This window comes from Lepidochelys olivacea, assembly GCF_965140295.1.
Source record: "Lepidochelys olivacea isolate rLepOli2 genome assembly, chromosome: 2".
In the NCBI taxonomy this organism is placed as follows: Eukaryota; Metazoa; Chordata; order Testudines; family Cheloniidae; genus Lepidochelys; species Lepidochelys olivacea.
The window spans coordinates 11,889,784-11,901,885 of NC_140412.1; the positions used below are offsets into that span (position 1 = coordinate 11,889,784).

Consider the following 12,102-nt stretch of genomic DNA (forward strand, 5'->3'; position numbering starts at 1 on the left):
ATTCCCCAGAAGTTGAAACATTCGGTTTAGACATTAATGAAACTAAACATGTTGACTTTTCATTTGAAACAATGAAAGTTTATTTTGCAATTTAACTAGATTTATCTACACAAAAAAAGGTAAAAAACCCAAACAAACCCACAACCACCCCAAAATGGCCCCTGAACCAAAAAGACAACAACCAATTGTTTGTCCAGCTCTGGTTATTAGTCTCCAGTCCAGCCTGATTCCCAGTTCTCTCTCTTCCCCGATTGGCCAGTGCTCTGTTCCCAATATCCATGTGGTTGTTTATCATAAAATTTCCATTATTCCCTTTCATGTTTTCTGTACTCATCATTGCAACTGGGCACATGCCCATTATCATTTAATACTCCTCATGCCTTTGCCCCCGGAGTTCAAACCAGAGGAGATGTGTTGTGTCTAGCCATTCCATCAGCCCCTTTTCCTGTGACAGTATTGTCTGGTCTGTGGGGGTGTTTGGCTCCCTTAGGAACATGGATAAATTTCCACATCACTCGGGTAGGGAGGAGGGATGGAGCTGTGAGGGGGCAGGAAACTGATGAACTAGACAGGAATTAAAATGAGAAACAAGTGAATTGTGTTTGTTTCATTCTGAGGGATTTGCACAATTAAACCTTCTTTCTTTCCCTCCTGGCCTATGCATAAAAGTCAAGATCTCTGCTATAACAATTGTGCATTTACAATGCATAGATACTGCACTCAGGACATTTATATCCCTTGTTTTAATTTCTACCAGTTGGAACTACTGGGAAAGTAGTGGGCGTTAAGAACCAGGCCAAAGATCTCTCCCTGTCTGCTTTTCCATCTGCAACCGCTTATTGCTTCTGAGAAATCTGAATCTAAATTTTTGCCATTGTTAAAGCATTAAAAAAAATCATTTATGCTTCTCCCAGCCTAAGGAATATAGGATTTGTTATATTAAATTAGAGCATTAGTCTCTATAATGAATATTGGTCCATCAAACCATTATCCTGATGCTTCAGAGGAAGGCGAAATCTCCCACAAGGCTCTTATGTCACTGTACACTGAGAGCACCTTAAATCAAAGCACTGAGACTTTATGGTGCAGTACATAACTTTGAGCCTTATTGATCATGTCTGAACTCGAGGAGAGCCAGCATACAGCAGTCACTAACTCCCAAAGTTCTGTCCCAGCATGCAGCGAGCTCATGTAAAACCTGGGTTGAATTCTCTTAGGACGGTGTCTTTTGTAATGGTAGTCCAAAGTCCTGGTCAGAAATCTGGAGATTTCCCTGGAACATTGATTCCAGTTTGAAACCTGTAGCGATCAGTTTATACACAGAAAAACAAGATTAATAGAACATTTAATTGAGCAGAATATGGTTGTCATATAGAGCTGACCAGAAAACTGGGACATTTCAAAATATTTCAGTTGGGAACTTATGATTTAGAAATTCGCTTTTCAATTTTTTCCCATTGGGAAACTGCAGTGTCCCTCCAACACTTTCCCAGATTTTTTTCCATTTCCCTACTGAGAAAAAAAAAAGTATAGAGAAGTGGGGAGGAAAAAACCGTAACCCTTAAAAGTGAAATATTTCTTTATTTCAGAAAGTAATATTTCCAATATTTTGTTACTGCTCTCCAAGTAATAGAAATTGGAAATTAGTAACAAAATATTAAAAAATGGGCTTTCGCCCACTTTCTCACTTTTTTTGACCATTTTTCACCTGGCAAGAGTTGGAAGATAGAAGGTAGAGAGAAACAAAGCTTGATCACCTTGTTTGATCTGTCCTTTAGCCCTTGTATAGATTGCACGGATCACAACACGTTTTCCATTCTTCTCGTATCCTGGCCTTCCTTCTCCATGTATGGCCATGTCTTTTCACGATAAAATCTTCCCGTCTCTTTGGAGATTGGCTGAGTGGTCGTTTCAGTTCCCGTGGGTACCATTTGGCAACAGATGCAGTCCATCGACCATCAGTGAGCCTCACTATATGCCTGGCCCATCACATTTTACTATGCTTGCTCTTAACAACATCCTGCACTCCACTCTGCTGTCTGATCACTTCACTGGGGACTTGGTCGCGGATTGAAATTCCCAGAATTCTTCTTTCCATCGCCCTCTTCATGACAGACAGTCACTGCTCCTCTGTCTTCGTCAGCGCCCATGTTTTGCTGCCGTACAACATTGCTGGCAGTCTTGTTGAGTTGAAGAGGCTGGCGCGTGTTGCCTTGTTGATTTTTCCTTGGAGGACATCCTTGATAGAATTGAATGCGCACCAACCCACTTTCTTTCTTCGCCATAGTTCACCTTCCTGATTGTGGCGCATGTTAATTTCTTGCTCCAAATAGACATATTGCTCAACTTCTTCTATTTGTTCTCCCTTGATTGTTATTTGGGCTTTTGGCAAGGTATCAGACCGCATCAATTTCATTTTGGAACGGTTAATTTTCAGTCCGACTTTGCTGCTTTTTGTGTTGAGTTCTCGCAGCATTTTCTGTAGTTTGATAGTGTTTTCAGCAATCAACACAATATCATCCATGAATCCGAGATGGTTTCACTGCTCTCCGTTGATGTTGATTCCACCCTTCCAATTCATCCGCCTCATTACCATTGTGAAGCAGGCTGTGAAGAGTTTCGGTGAAACCGTGTCTCCTTATTTCACCACTTTCTTAACTGGGATGCGAAGGGGAGTATCAAATAAAGTTATATCTGTAGCTCAGTCAGAATTTGCTTCCTTTAATAGTTTGATATAGTTTGTGTCAATGCCCTGCTGTGTAAGAGCTTTCAACACTACATTGATCTCTATGCTGTTGAATGCTTTTTCATAGTCGAGGAAGGCAATACATAAAGGGAATTTGTATTCCCTTGAGCATTCCAATAGCTGGTTTATAGTGAAAATATGGTCCATTGTGCTGAAATTCCTCCGAAAGCCTCCCTGCTGTCTCGGCAGCTGCTCGTCCAGACTCTGAGGAAGTCGGTTTGTTATTATTTTGGTGAACAGCTTGTAGACATGTGAGAGCAGGCATAGTTCTTTAGATCTTGGATGATAGTTCTTTAGATCTTCATGATCGCCCTTCTTGTACAGCAGAATGGTATTGGACTCTTTTCAGCTAGATGGTATCTTCTGCATTTCCAAGTAATGGCTAAACCTCTGAGCAAGGATTTTTCCAGAGGTCTTGGCCTCCAGCTCTTATCATTTTGATTGTCAGTCCATCTTTACCACAACAAACCACAATTATTGAAATGGAACATTCAGAAGACGTGCCTTTTGTCCTCTGATTGATTTTCATTTGGGAAAAAAAAGAAGAAAAACCAGCCTTTCACCCCCAATCTGTCATTTTGGAAAATTAAACATTTCACCAACAGTGAGCATTTTCATTTCCGCTGAAAGCCTGTTTTTTGACAAAAACAAAACAAAACAAAAATAATTCGAGTTGGAAAATTTTAAACCAGGTCTAGCGTCATATCATTATTCAGCCCTCTGTGTGTGTGCCCTTCATTCCTCTAGCAATGAATCCATCTTATGAGGTCCTGTGCGGATGTCATAGATACACCGAAAAAGATGCTCGGGAGGGTGCTGTGCTCTGTTGATCAGCGCTCTGTAAAGTTGTGAAGTCTCAAACTGTCTACGCTGCAGAATACAAAGAGTTTAATTCAGGCAGAGAGGTGTGTGTGTGTGTGTGTGGTATGTGTAAAACTGGACTGAGGCAAGCTCATAATTACAATAGATAAAGATTGGGTGGTTCCTCCCTCAGGCTGCTATGTCACATAATGTGCAGAGCAGTGTAATGCCAGCCCTGCAGCTTCTCAGGCCAAAACAGCATTTCTGATGCAAGATTTATAGATATTCTTAAAAAAATAACCTCCCCATCAATTAACTGATTTGTAAATCCATTTTCAGTTTGCTAAAGCAATCACACACACACACACACTCTCTCTCTCTCTCTCCCCCCCCCTAACAAATCAGGTACTTAAATCTAATGCTATAAGTACAGATTTACCGATAATAGCTTCGGTCAAACATTTATATGATGAGGTATAAATCACAACTGAGATTCATAAAGCTTTTTTATTATTATAAGCAAAACTCTAAATAATATTTAGTTACAAAGAGCTCCCTCTAGTGATAGAATTTGTTTATGAACAAACTCTGTTATGATTAATCGTAATAATATTAATTCTATTATAGTGGTGCTTAGATCAGGGCCCCATTGGACCAGGTGCTGAATAAACACATAGTAAGAGACAGTCCCAGCTTCAGAGAGCTTACAATCTAAACAGATATAAGACAGGGTGGGAGGAGGGAAGTACAATTATTCCCATTTTACAGATGACAAACTGAGGCACATAGTGATGAAGTCTTGTGGGAAGTCTGTGGGAGAGGCAAGAATTGAACCCAGATCTCCTGAATCTGGCTGCTGCCTTTGCCACAAGGCCAAGCTTTTGAGAGCCTCAGATGAAAAGAGCCATATTACAAATGCAAAGTATTATTATTGGGCTCAGCCCTGAAACCTTTAATTAGTCCTTACTCAAGTATCCTTGCCATTTCCCTCAGGGTGCATTTTTACTGAATAAGGATTGCAGGACTGGGAACAGTATCATGAAAAACAGCTAAGACAGAAATTTTGGTTCAGAAATGGATTGCGTTGTGTGATAAACTAGACATGTGAAGTTCCTAGTAACAGCACTTGGGAAACAGGAGAGAGGAGTTCTGACTGACCGGCCTTATTCCCCAGTACTGGGCAATGATGCTTCTTCCTATTCATGAAAAAAGGGTGGTAGGAAATCTAAGAATTACAGAAATCAGAAATGGAAAATATATGCTAGGTTGTCTGGCAACTATTCAGTTCACCTCCTTGCTATAGACATGCCACCCCTTCTGCAGAAGTGTATTTCACAGAATACCAGACTTAGATCACTTTTTATGTTCACAGCTCCATGGGTGAGTGGCACGGAAGGATGTGCAGACTGAGATGTCTCTTGCAACAGAGTGATAAACAATTTTAACTAGAAGTTATCTTTTTCTTTCTCTTCTTTTTTCCTAGGGAGAACGAGGTCTTGATGGGTTCCCTGGGAAGCCAGGTGCAGAAGGGAAACAGGTATGGAATGAATATTCGGGAGGGAGACTGTTCTTCAAACTAGGCGTTAATGCACAGTGAATGGGAAGGCGGCTGCTGAAATGGGACTTATCCCAGACAGCTGCTGTATTGTAACTGTAGGAGCAGGAAGGTATCTCTTAAAATCATCAAGATCTTTTTGAGCACCCAGTTCTAGTGGGACTGGGCCCTGTGCTAAGCAGCCTTGTTCTACCCTGACCAATGTCTCGTCAACCCAGGAGCGCTGTGCTCTTAGTGTGAGGAGTAGAACACCATATGATTATTTTTAAAGGATGCGCTTTTTGTGGTAATGCAGTTATGGAGGAAAATATTTTATTGACTTCCAGCGCTAGCTGTCAAGCATTAGAACATTCAAAGGCCAGGAGACGACAGTGTGATCCCTCAAGACCTGCGTTTATAGCCTCAGCACACACAAAGCAGTTTGTGTCCCACATCTAGCCTCCAGGCCCGTCTTCCCACAAGGAAACTAACCATTAATGTCACCCTGTGCTTCAGCAGCTATGTGGAGATACTTACGGATCTGAAACATTTTCCTAGCACTTGAGTCAAAGCTGTCAGCAAATCTTTAGTGCCCTCTTAAAATGGGATTTCAGAAGAGATACTGTGCTCATTTGCACTGGATGTAAGAGAGCTGATACCAAAGGGAATGTGTGCTCTTGCAGAATTAATGACAGGCTCGATGGTGGAACTCAAAGGTAAGTTATGTGGCTAATTTTGTACTCACCATGCTGCAGCGTGGTTCCCTTGTTCCTGCATCTGTGTTTATTAAAATTAACCCTCAGGCCGTTTCTTTTTCCATTGCCTTGCACCTTGTGTAGTCATTTCTCCCTGTGCAAAGTGGATATGAAACAGGGCCAAACTGGACGGGATGGAAGGGGTTTACCCTCACCCTGTACACAAGGGGACAGGCAATGGAGAGTCTGTCCATTAAGTCTCCTTTTGGTCTTGCAGTCTGGTCTCCTTGTGCCCTGTGCTGATATATACCATCTCATGCAATAGTACTCCTCCGAGTTTTTCACTGTCTCCCAGTTGTGCTAAAGTTCAGTACTCTGCCTGCAGCTAGATCAGTTCCAGAGGTAACACCGGGGCTGTTATGTCAATAGATTTTTGTTTGTGTGTTAATTGTTTTGATTTTGAGCTTTAAGTAACAATGCAAGTTGTGTACAACAAATATGGAAATTCACTAAATGTGCTAGGGGAGAAAAATTGCTACATTTTAATAATTTACAAATCATAGTGGGGTGCCCTGACTGCTGGAGTTACGGTTTTCAAAGAAAGGGAACCATGTTTCACAATAGGGTTACATTTTCTGGTTTTGGTTGTCAGACGTGAGTTTTTTCCATCACCAAAGCTTCCAAACATGGTTAACCAAGATGGTAGCCTTGGAGAGGGTCTTTTTCCTTCCATTGACTGCTAACAGAACATCCAGTTGCTGCTAATTAGATAGGCACTAATTACTTCAAATATTTGTACTAAAATAGCATTTGTGGGTCTGTAACAGGGTACACTCACTGGTAGGGCACCTCCTCCGGGCTGCTCTGGGGATTTGCTCCATCCAGGTTCTGACACCCCCTTCTTGCATTTCACTCTTGTTGTGGCCTCTTTCACTCTCTGGGACTCAGCACGCTCCCTCTGTGTGACTTGGCCCTGCGGCCAGGTCTCTGTATGTGTTTCCACTTCCAGGGTAGCAAGTTCTCTCCAGACCAACTGGCCAGCTGCCTTTCCAGGCTGTCCTCTAATCTCAGGCTGTGCCACATTCACAGTGGCAGGTAGGGGAACCTGGGCCTGCCCTCTACTCCAGGTCCCAGCACAGGCACCGTCTGTCCAGTAGCCACCGTCTGCTTACTCCCAGACCTCGTTGTGATTTCCCTGCGCTCCCTCCTACTTCCCGTCTCTTTCTCGGTGTTCTGGCCCACCCATGAGCTCCAGCTCCAGCTCCCAACTCCCAGGGAACGACTGCAGCCTACTTCCCCTGCAGCCTCTTCTGGTCTCCGCTTCCCAGCTTTATACCAGCCCAGCCCAACTGAGTTCCATCTTCCTTTATCCAGCCTAATTCTCCCCCCCAAGTGCAGCCTACTAGGTTAATTAGCCCCTTCCAAGCTACCTTAACCCCTGCAGGTGAGATGTAGAGTGAACAGCCCTTCACAGGAGCCCAGTGAGATTGGGATTCCCTTCTGCAAGGCCCTGTGCATACAGTGAGGGGTAGGGCCTACCCCCCAAAAAGCGTATGGTTTACATAGACAAGACACATAAAGGATGGGAGATGAAACAGAGCCACACAGAGGTGAAGGGACAGGCCTAGATGACCACTCGAGGTCCCTTCTAGTCCTAAGGTTCTATGACATGCCCAAGGTTAGTGACAGAGCTGGGCCTTGAAAATAGTGGGTGCAAATCACTGCAGTGCAAGCAAGCCAACCTCCATGTGCCCAGGAGCTTCATAAAGCATTTTGCCTCTCAAGGTAGCGTGCCTCCTGGTGCTCTGTGCTGCCACTGTGGCCGTATGCAGTGGGAGGCTGGTGCAGTCAAGCCTGTTTCATCGAATGAGCTTTGGATGTATTTATATTAATGACTGCACAGGGCCCAAAGTTCTGGAGTTGTGCGATGCATAAACTGAAAATGTATCTGATCTGAACATGCATTAATTCGTTAGTGAAACATTCTGTCTCAATGCACTGTTCAGTGTTGCAGAGACAATGCAGACAGAATTTAGAACACTGGAGAACTGAGAAGATAGACTAGGGAGCTTTCCCCCACTGTGCGGGCATCTGTGCTCTTGACATATTGTCTGCAGGTTAATGCAGGAAACACTATTTCAGTAGGAGGGTGGTGAAGCACTGGAATGGGTTACCTAGGGAGGTGGTGGAATCTCCTTCCTTAGAGGTTTTTAGGGCCCGGCTTGACAAAGACCTGGCTGGGATGATTTAGTTGGGGATTGGCCCTGCTTTGAACAGGGGGTTGGACGAGATGACCTCCTGAGGTCCCTTCCAACCCGGATATTCTATGATTCTATGAATGACTTCCCTGAATCCCCTACACCTAAACTCTCCAGGTTACTTAGCAATTTGGTTCTGTCAGCCTGTTTGTACTTCCATTCCAGTTATGGGGCCATCAGCAGACTTAACCATGGTTGACTTTACTCTTCCCACTGCATGGAATAATATGGTTCCAAGGCCACAGCTCTGTTCTGCTACCCCTTGAGAGCTCAGATCATTATCTCAGTCAGTTTTTAACCTGGGCTATGGTGTTTTTTATTTGAGGAGAAGAGAGGACACGACGCCTCACTGGGATCCTAATGTACTGTGTCTGCTGTATCCATTACATTATTTACAGAACTAGTTAAGATTTCTGGCTACACTGGTTGGACTGAGAAATTGCGATGGCATAGTAGGGCAGAAGCTGATCATTAGCTTTTCCTGGGGAGAGATTTCTCTCTGTGATACCTTTGCAGAATTGTTGCATTCTGGGGCTTCTCCACCTGCTTTGGGTCTGGGCTGCCAGCAGAGAGGCAAATCCTTATCTCCATGCATAGGCTGGGCATGTGGGCTGGTCAGGACTAGAATCAGGAAACCCTCCCCTTTTCCCCCAGAGCAGCCTAACTGCGGAAGCAGCTGCTGCTGCCTCATCATGACTACAGCAGCCCCCATGTCTGCAGGGCAGAGGGAAATGGCTTACAAATCCACTGCTCCAGCCTCCCCCTCTTTCCCCTTTCCACAAAGCAGAACAGAAGGAGCCCTTCCTCTTGTACCTGTTCCTGCCAACCTCCTCCTTCCTAGTCCAGTGCAGTAGGGGCCCGCTAATTCCATTAGTTAAACACACTCGTGGTACCTTATCATTGCTCCTGGGCTGCAGGCTGAATTCCCATAGGGGTGGGTATTTTGTCCCAGAAACTGGATGCCAGACAATGCAGATTGATGATCTGCTCCATTCTCCTGTCAGAGGACATTTAACTAAAGCCTTTGTCTGCACAAAGTCACCTCCTTTGGTTTTATTCAGATTAACAGGGCTTTTTTTTTTTTTTTTTTTAAGTTTCTCTGTATTGCATTAGTCTTGGCTGAGTCACTAGGACCTTGAGGGGATGTCTACACTGCCCCGAGTCTCAGAGCCCGGGTCAATTGACTCAGGCTCGCAGGGCTCGGGCTGTGAGACTAAAAATGGCAGTGTAGACATTCAAGCTCAGGCCAGCTGCAGCTGTGCCCAGGGGTCATTGATTGCAGTGTAGATCTATCCCGAGTCACTAGACAGCTACAGGCCATGCCCTGGCAAAATTAGTCCAGTGCTAAGGGCTCAGTCAAAGGCTCTGTGTCTCCTCTGCATTGCCAACCATACTATGTTGTTGTTCTATTTTCAGGGCATTAAGGGCAGCACAGGCCCACCAGGTGCCAGCGGACTCAAAGGAGAGAAGGTGAGCTGGGGAAAGTGCCCAAGGAACACTTTGAAAGGCAAACTCATTTCATTTTGAATAAACTCTCCTAGAAATTACAGTACTGCTAGTTATTCCCATGGGTCTTAGGTGCATCTAGAATCACTCGGAGAATTGATAGATGGAGCCCTGGGGCTTGATATTGCTCTCTCACTAGGATAGATCCCGAGTAACTCCGCTGAAGTAAACAGAGTTAACACTACTTGAAAATTTGGTGTAAATTCCTGTTCTCCTGGAAGCCAATAGGCCTCAGTGGGAGCAGGATCTGAACCCAAGTGAAAACAGAATCAAGTCCATGTATGTGTTCCTGGGATTTCCTGGAAATGGTGAGCTCAACAAGTTCTTTGGTTAGCTAAGTTGCTGGGTGAGGCTTTGAGTGGTGGAGGGATATATGTATTTGGGGCAGCATGAATGATGGGAGGTACTGTCTGTGGTTACTACAATAAAAGCTGTGTTATCCAGCACTTTACCAAGTGGAAAGCTCTAGAAACTGGCATTTCAGGGTGTTGGATCTGGGCAGTGCTCACCTCGGGTGGCTCCCTGCAAGCGGCAACATAGCCCTGCTGCTCCTAGGCAGAGGAATGGCCATGGGGGCTCCATGCGCTGGCCCTGTCCCGCCCTGAGCGCTGGCTCTGCAGTACCCATGGGCCGAGGCAGTGAGCAGAGACGCCTGGCCATGCACCACGCACCAACCCCCTGCACCAAGTTCCCTCCTTTGCCGAAACTCCCTCCCAGAGCCTGCACCCCAACATGCGCCCAACCCCCAGCCCTGAGACCCCTCCCACACCCCAACCGCCTTCCTCCATTTGTAAGTATATGTTAATGCTATCAAAATTTTGAATTTGTCCCTAAAAGAAACATTATCTGTCAGAGAAATGTTAGGGAAGATCTCCCAAAGCCTCATAGGGAACAATTTTCCATATAGCTTAGGTACAATATTCAGGTTTCCTTGGGCATGCCCTCCTTTGTTCTGATTCACAGCCTGCATAGTTTTGCTTCCCGAAACAATGCCAAACACTTGTTTGATAGCATAATCTTGTGGTTCACAAGCCCGTCAACAGCAAATCATCCAACCAGTTTAACAAGTGCTGCCGAAAATCATGCTGTTGTTAGCTTGTCGGCGGATCATTTCTGTCCTGCCTTCCTGTGTTAATTGGAATAATTAACATCTTTTCTCTTGACATCCACGAGATGCAGCAGGCATTAGAGCCAAAAGTCGACAGGAACTGGCTCAAAAACATGAATGCTCCTTCTCTGTTGCTCTGCTAGAGGAAAATTCAGACTGTCGGTGAAGATGTCCTGCTAAGCACAGTGGCCTTTCATTCCTGTTTTTTCCCCCTAGAAGGACGCTCCCTGTTTCCTTGTGCTAGTGTTTCCTATGACTTTACTTTGTAGTACCGATAGTGTCAATTTCTTAAGAGTGAAGATTATTGCTCATGAGAGGTTTTGAACTCTCAGCCTTGGAGACTGCAGACTTTCATCCACAGATCCAGTGAGGCACAGATAACACCAATACAAGCTTCCTCATACTGACCTACCAGGGTCAGATTCTGTGCAGCTTCCCATCTTCTGGATTCACTTACAGCTTGTGCAGTGCGGGTGTAAAATGACACCAGTTTGCACGTTTTGCACAGATGTAAATGACTTCACAAAGTGCAAGGGAGTGGAGAATCCAGTCCAGTGTGCCTACTCCCTGAGCTGGGAGTTAAATTAATGGTAGCAGTGAATACGATGTAGGGGAAAGTATACTTCCCAGATAAAAAGGTGATGCAGTGCATGTGTTTCTATTTATGTATTGTGGATCTGATGCTTCTCTTACTTACACTTGTATAAATCAGACCTCAGTCCATTGAATCAGTGCTGTTACCAATGTGAAATGGGTATGAATCAAGCTTCTTCTAGCTCCTTCAACACTGGATTTAAACCACTTGGAAAAGACACAAGAAAGCCTACAATGGAACAGAGTTTAGAGTTTAGAGCATTCACTTTCTGACTCAATCTGTATACTGGAAGACACTTAAAAAAATGACAAGCAAATGGGAGCTTCCCCTCCTTGATAATTATTCCCTGCTCTCAGATATTTTTAGTGGAAAGTTTTACCTTGTCATTTTAAAACTAGTTATTAGACTTTCCAGGGCAGCCTTGTGACTCCCTGCTTTCAGTCTGTCATGTTTTTGTTGTTTCCTACATCGTCCTCTGGCATTAAAGATAAAAAGGTTTTTTTTCCCCACAAAGTGGCTAAATGATACTCTGCTGAGTATCCAAGAATGCAGATACCAGAATCAAACCACTCTGTTTCCCATTATGTTTCCACTATAATTCCAAAGATACAGGGTGGGTTTTCAAAAGCACCTAAGGGTGTTGCATGCTCTTCTCCTGGTGATTTTTAATTGGAGGGGGGCATCTATCTCCCTCGGCACTTTGGAAAATCCCAGCTATGCTGTAGAGTCTGCATAAAGACATATACAAAATGAATGGAGTACCTCTGAAGCAGAAAGTGTGTAAAAGACGTCATAGGTCTACCAGGGAGTGAAGGGAGCAATTAATGACCATAAGGACACTGCAGAGAAGCTAAATGAT

The 12,102-nt window shown here is 44.3% G+C and overlaps 1 protein-coding gene across 1 annotated transcript in view; it reads left to right on the plus strand.

The window, feature by feature from the left end:
- The window catches only part of COL22A1 (collagen type XXII alpha 1 chain), a 333,446-nt gene that overhangs the window by 174,526 nt on the left and 146,818 nt on the right, over nt 1-12,102 (plus strand). The window contains exons 17-18 of the mRNA XM_084619138.1: nt 5,031-5,084; nt 9,451-9,504. Of these exons, the coding sequence (XP_084475264.1) occupies nt 5,031-5,084; nt 9,451-9,504 (108 nt within the window). The remainder of the gene's footprint in view (nt 1-5,030; nt 5,085-9,450; nt 9,505-12,102) is intronic.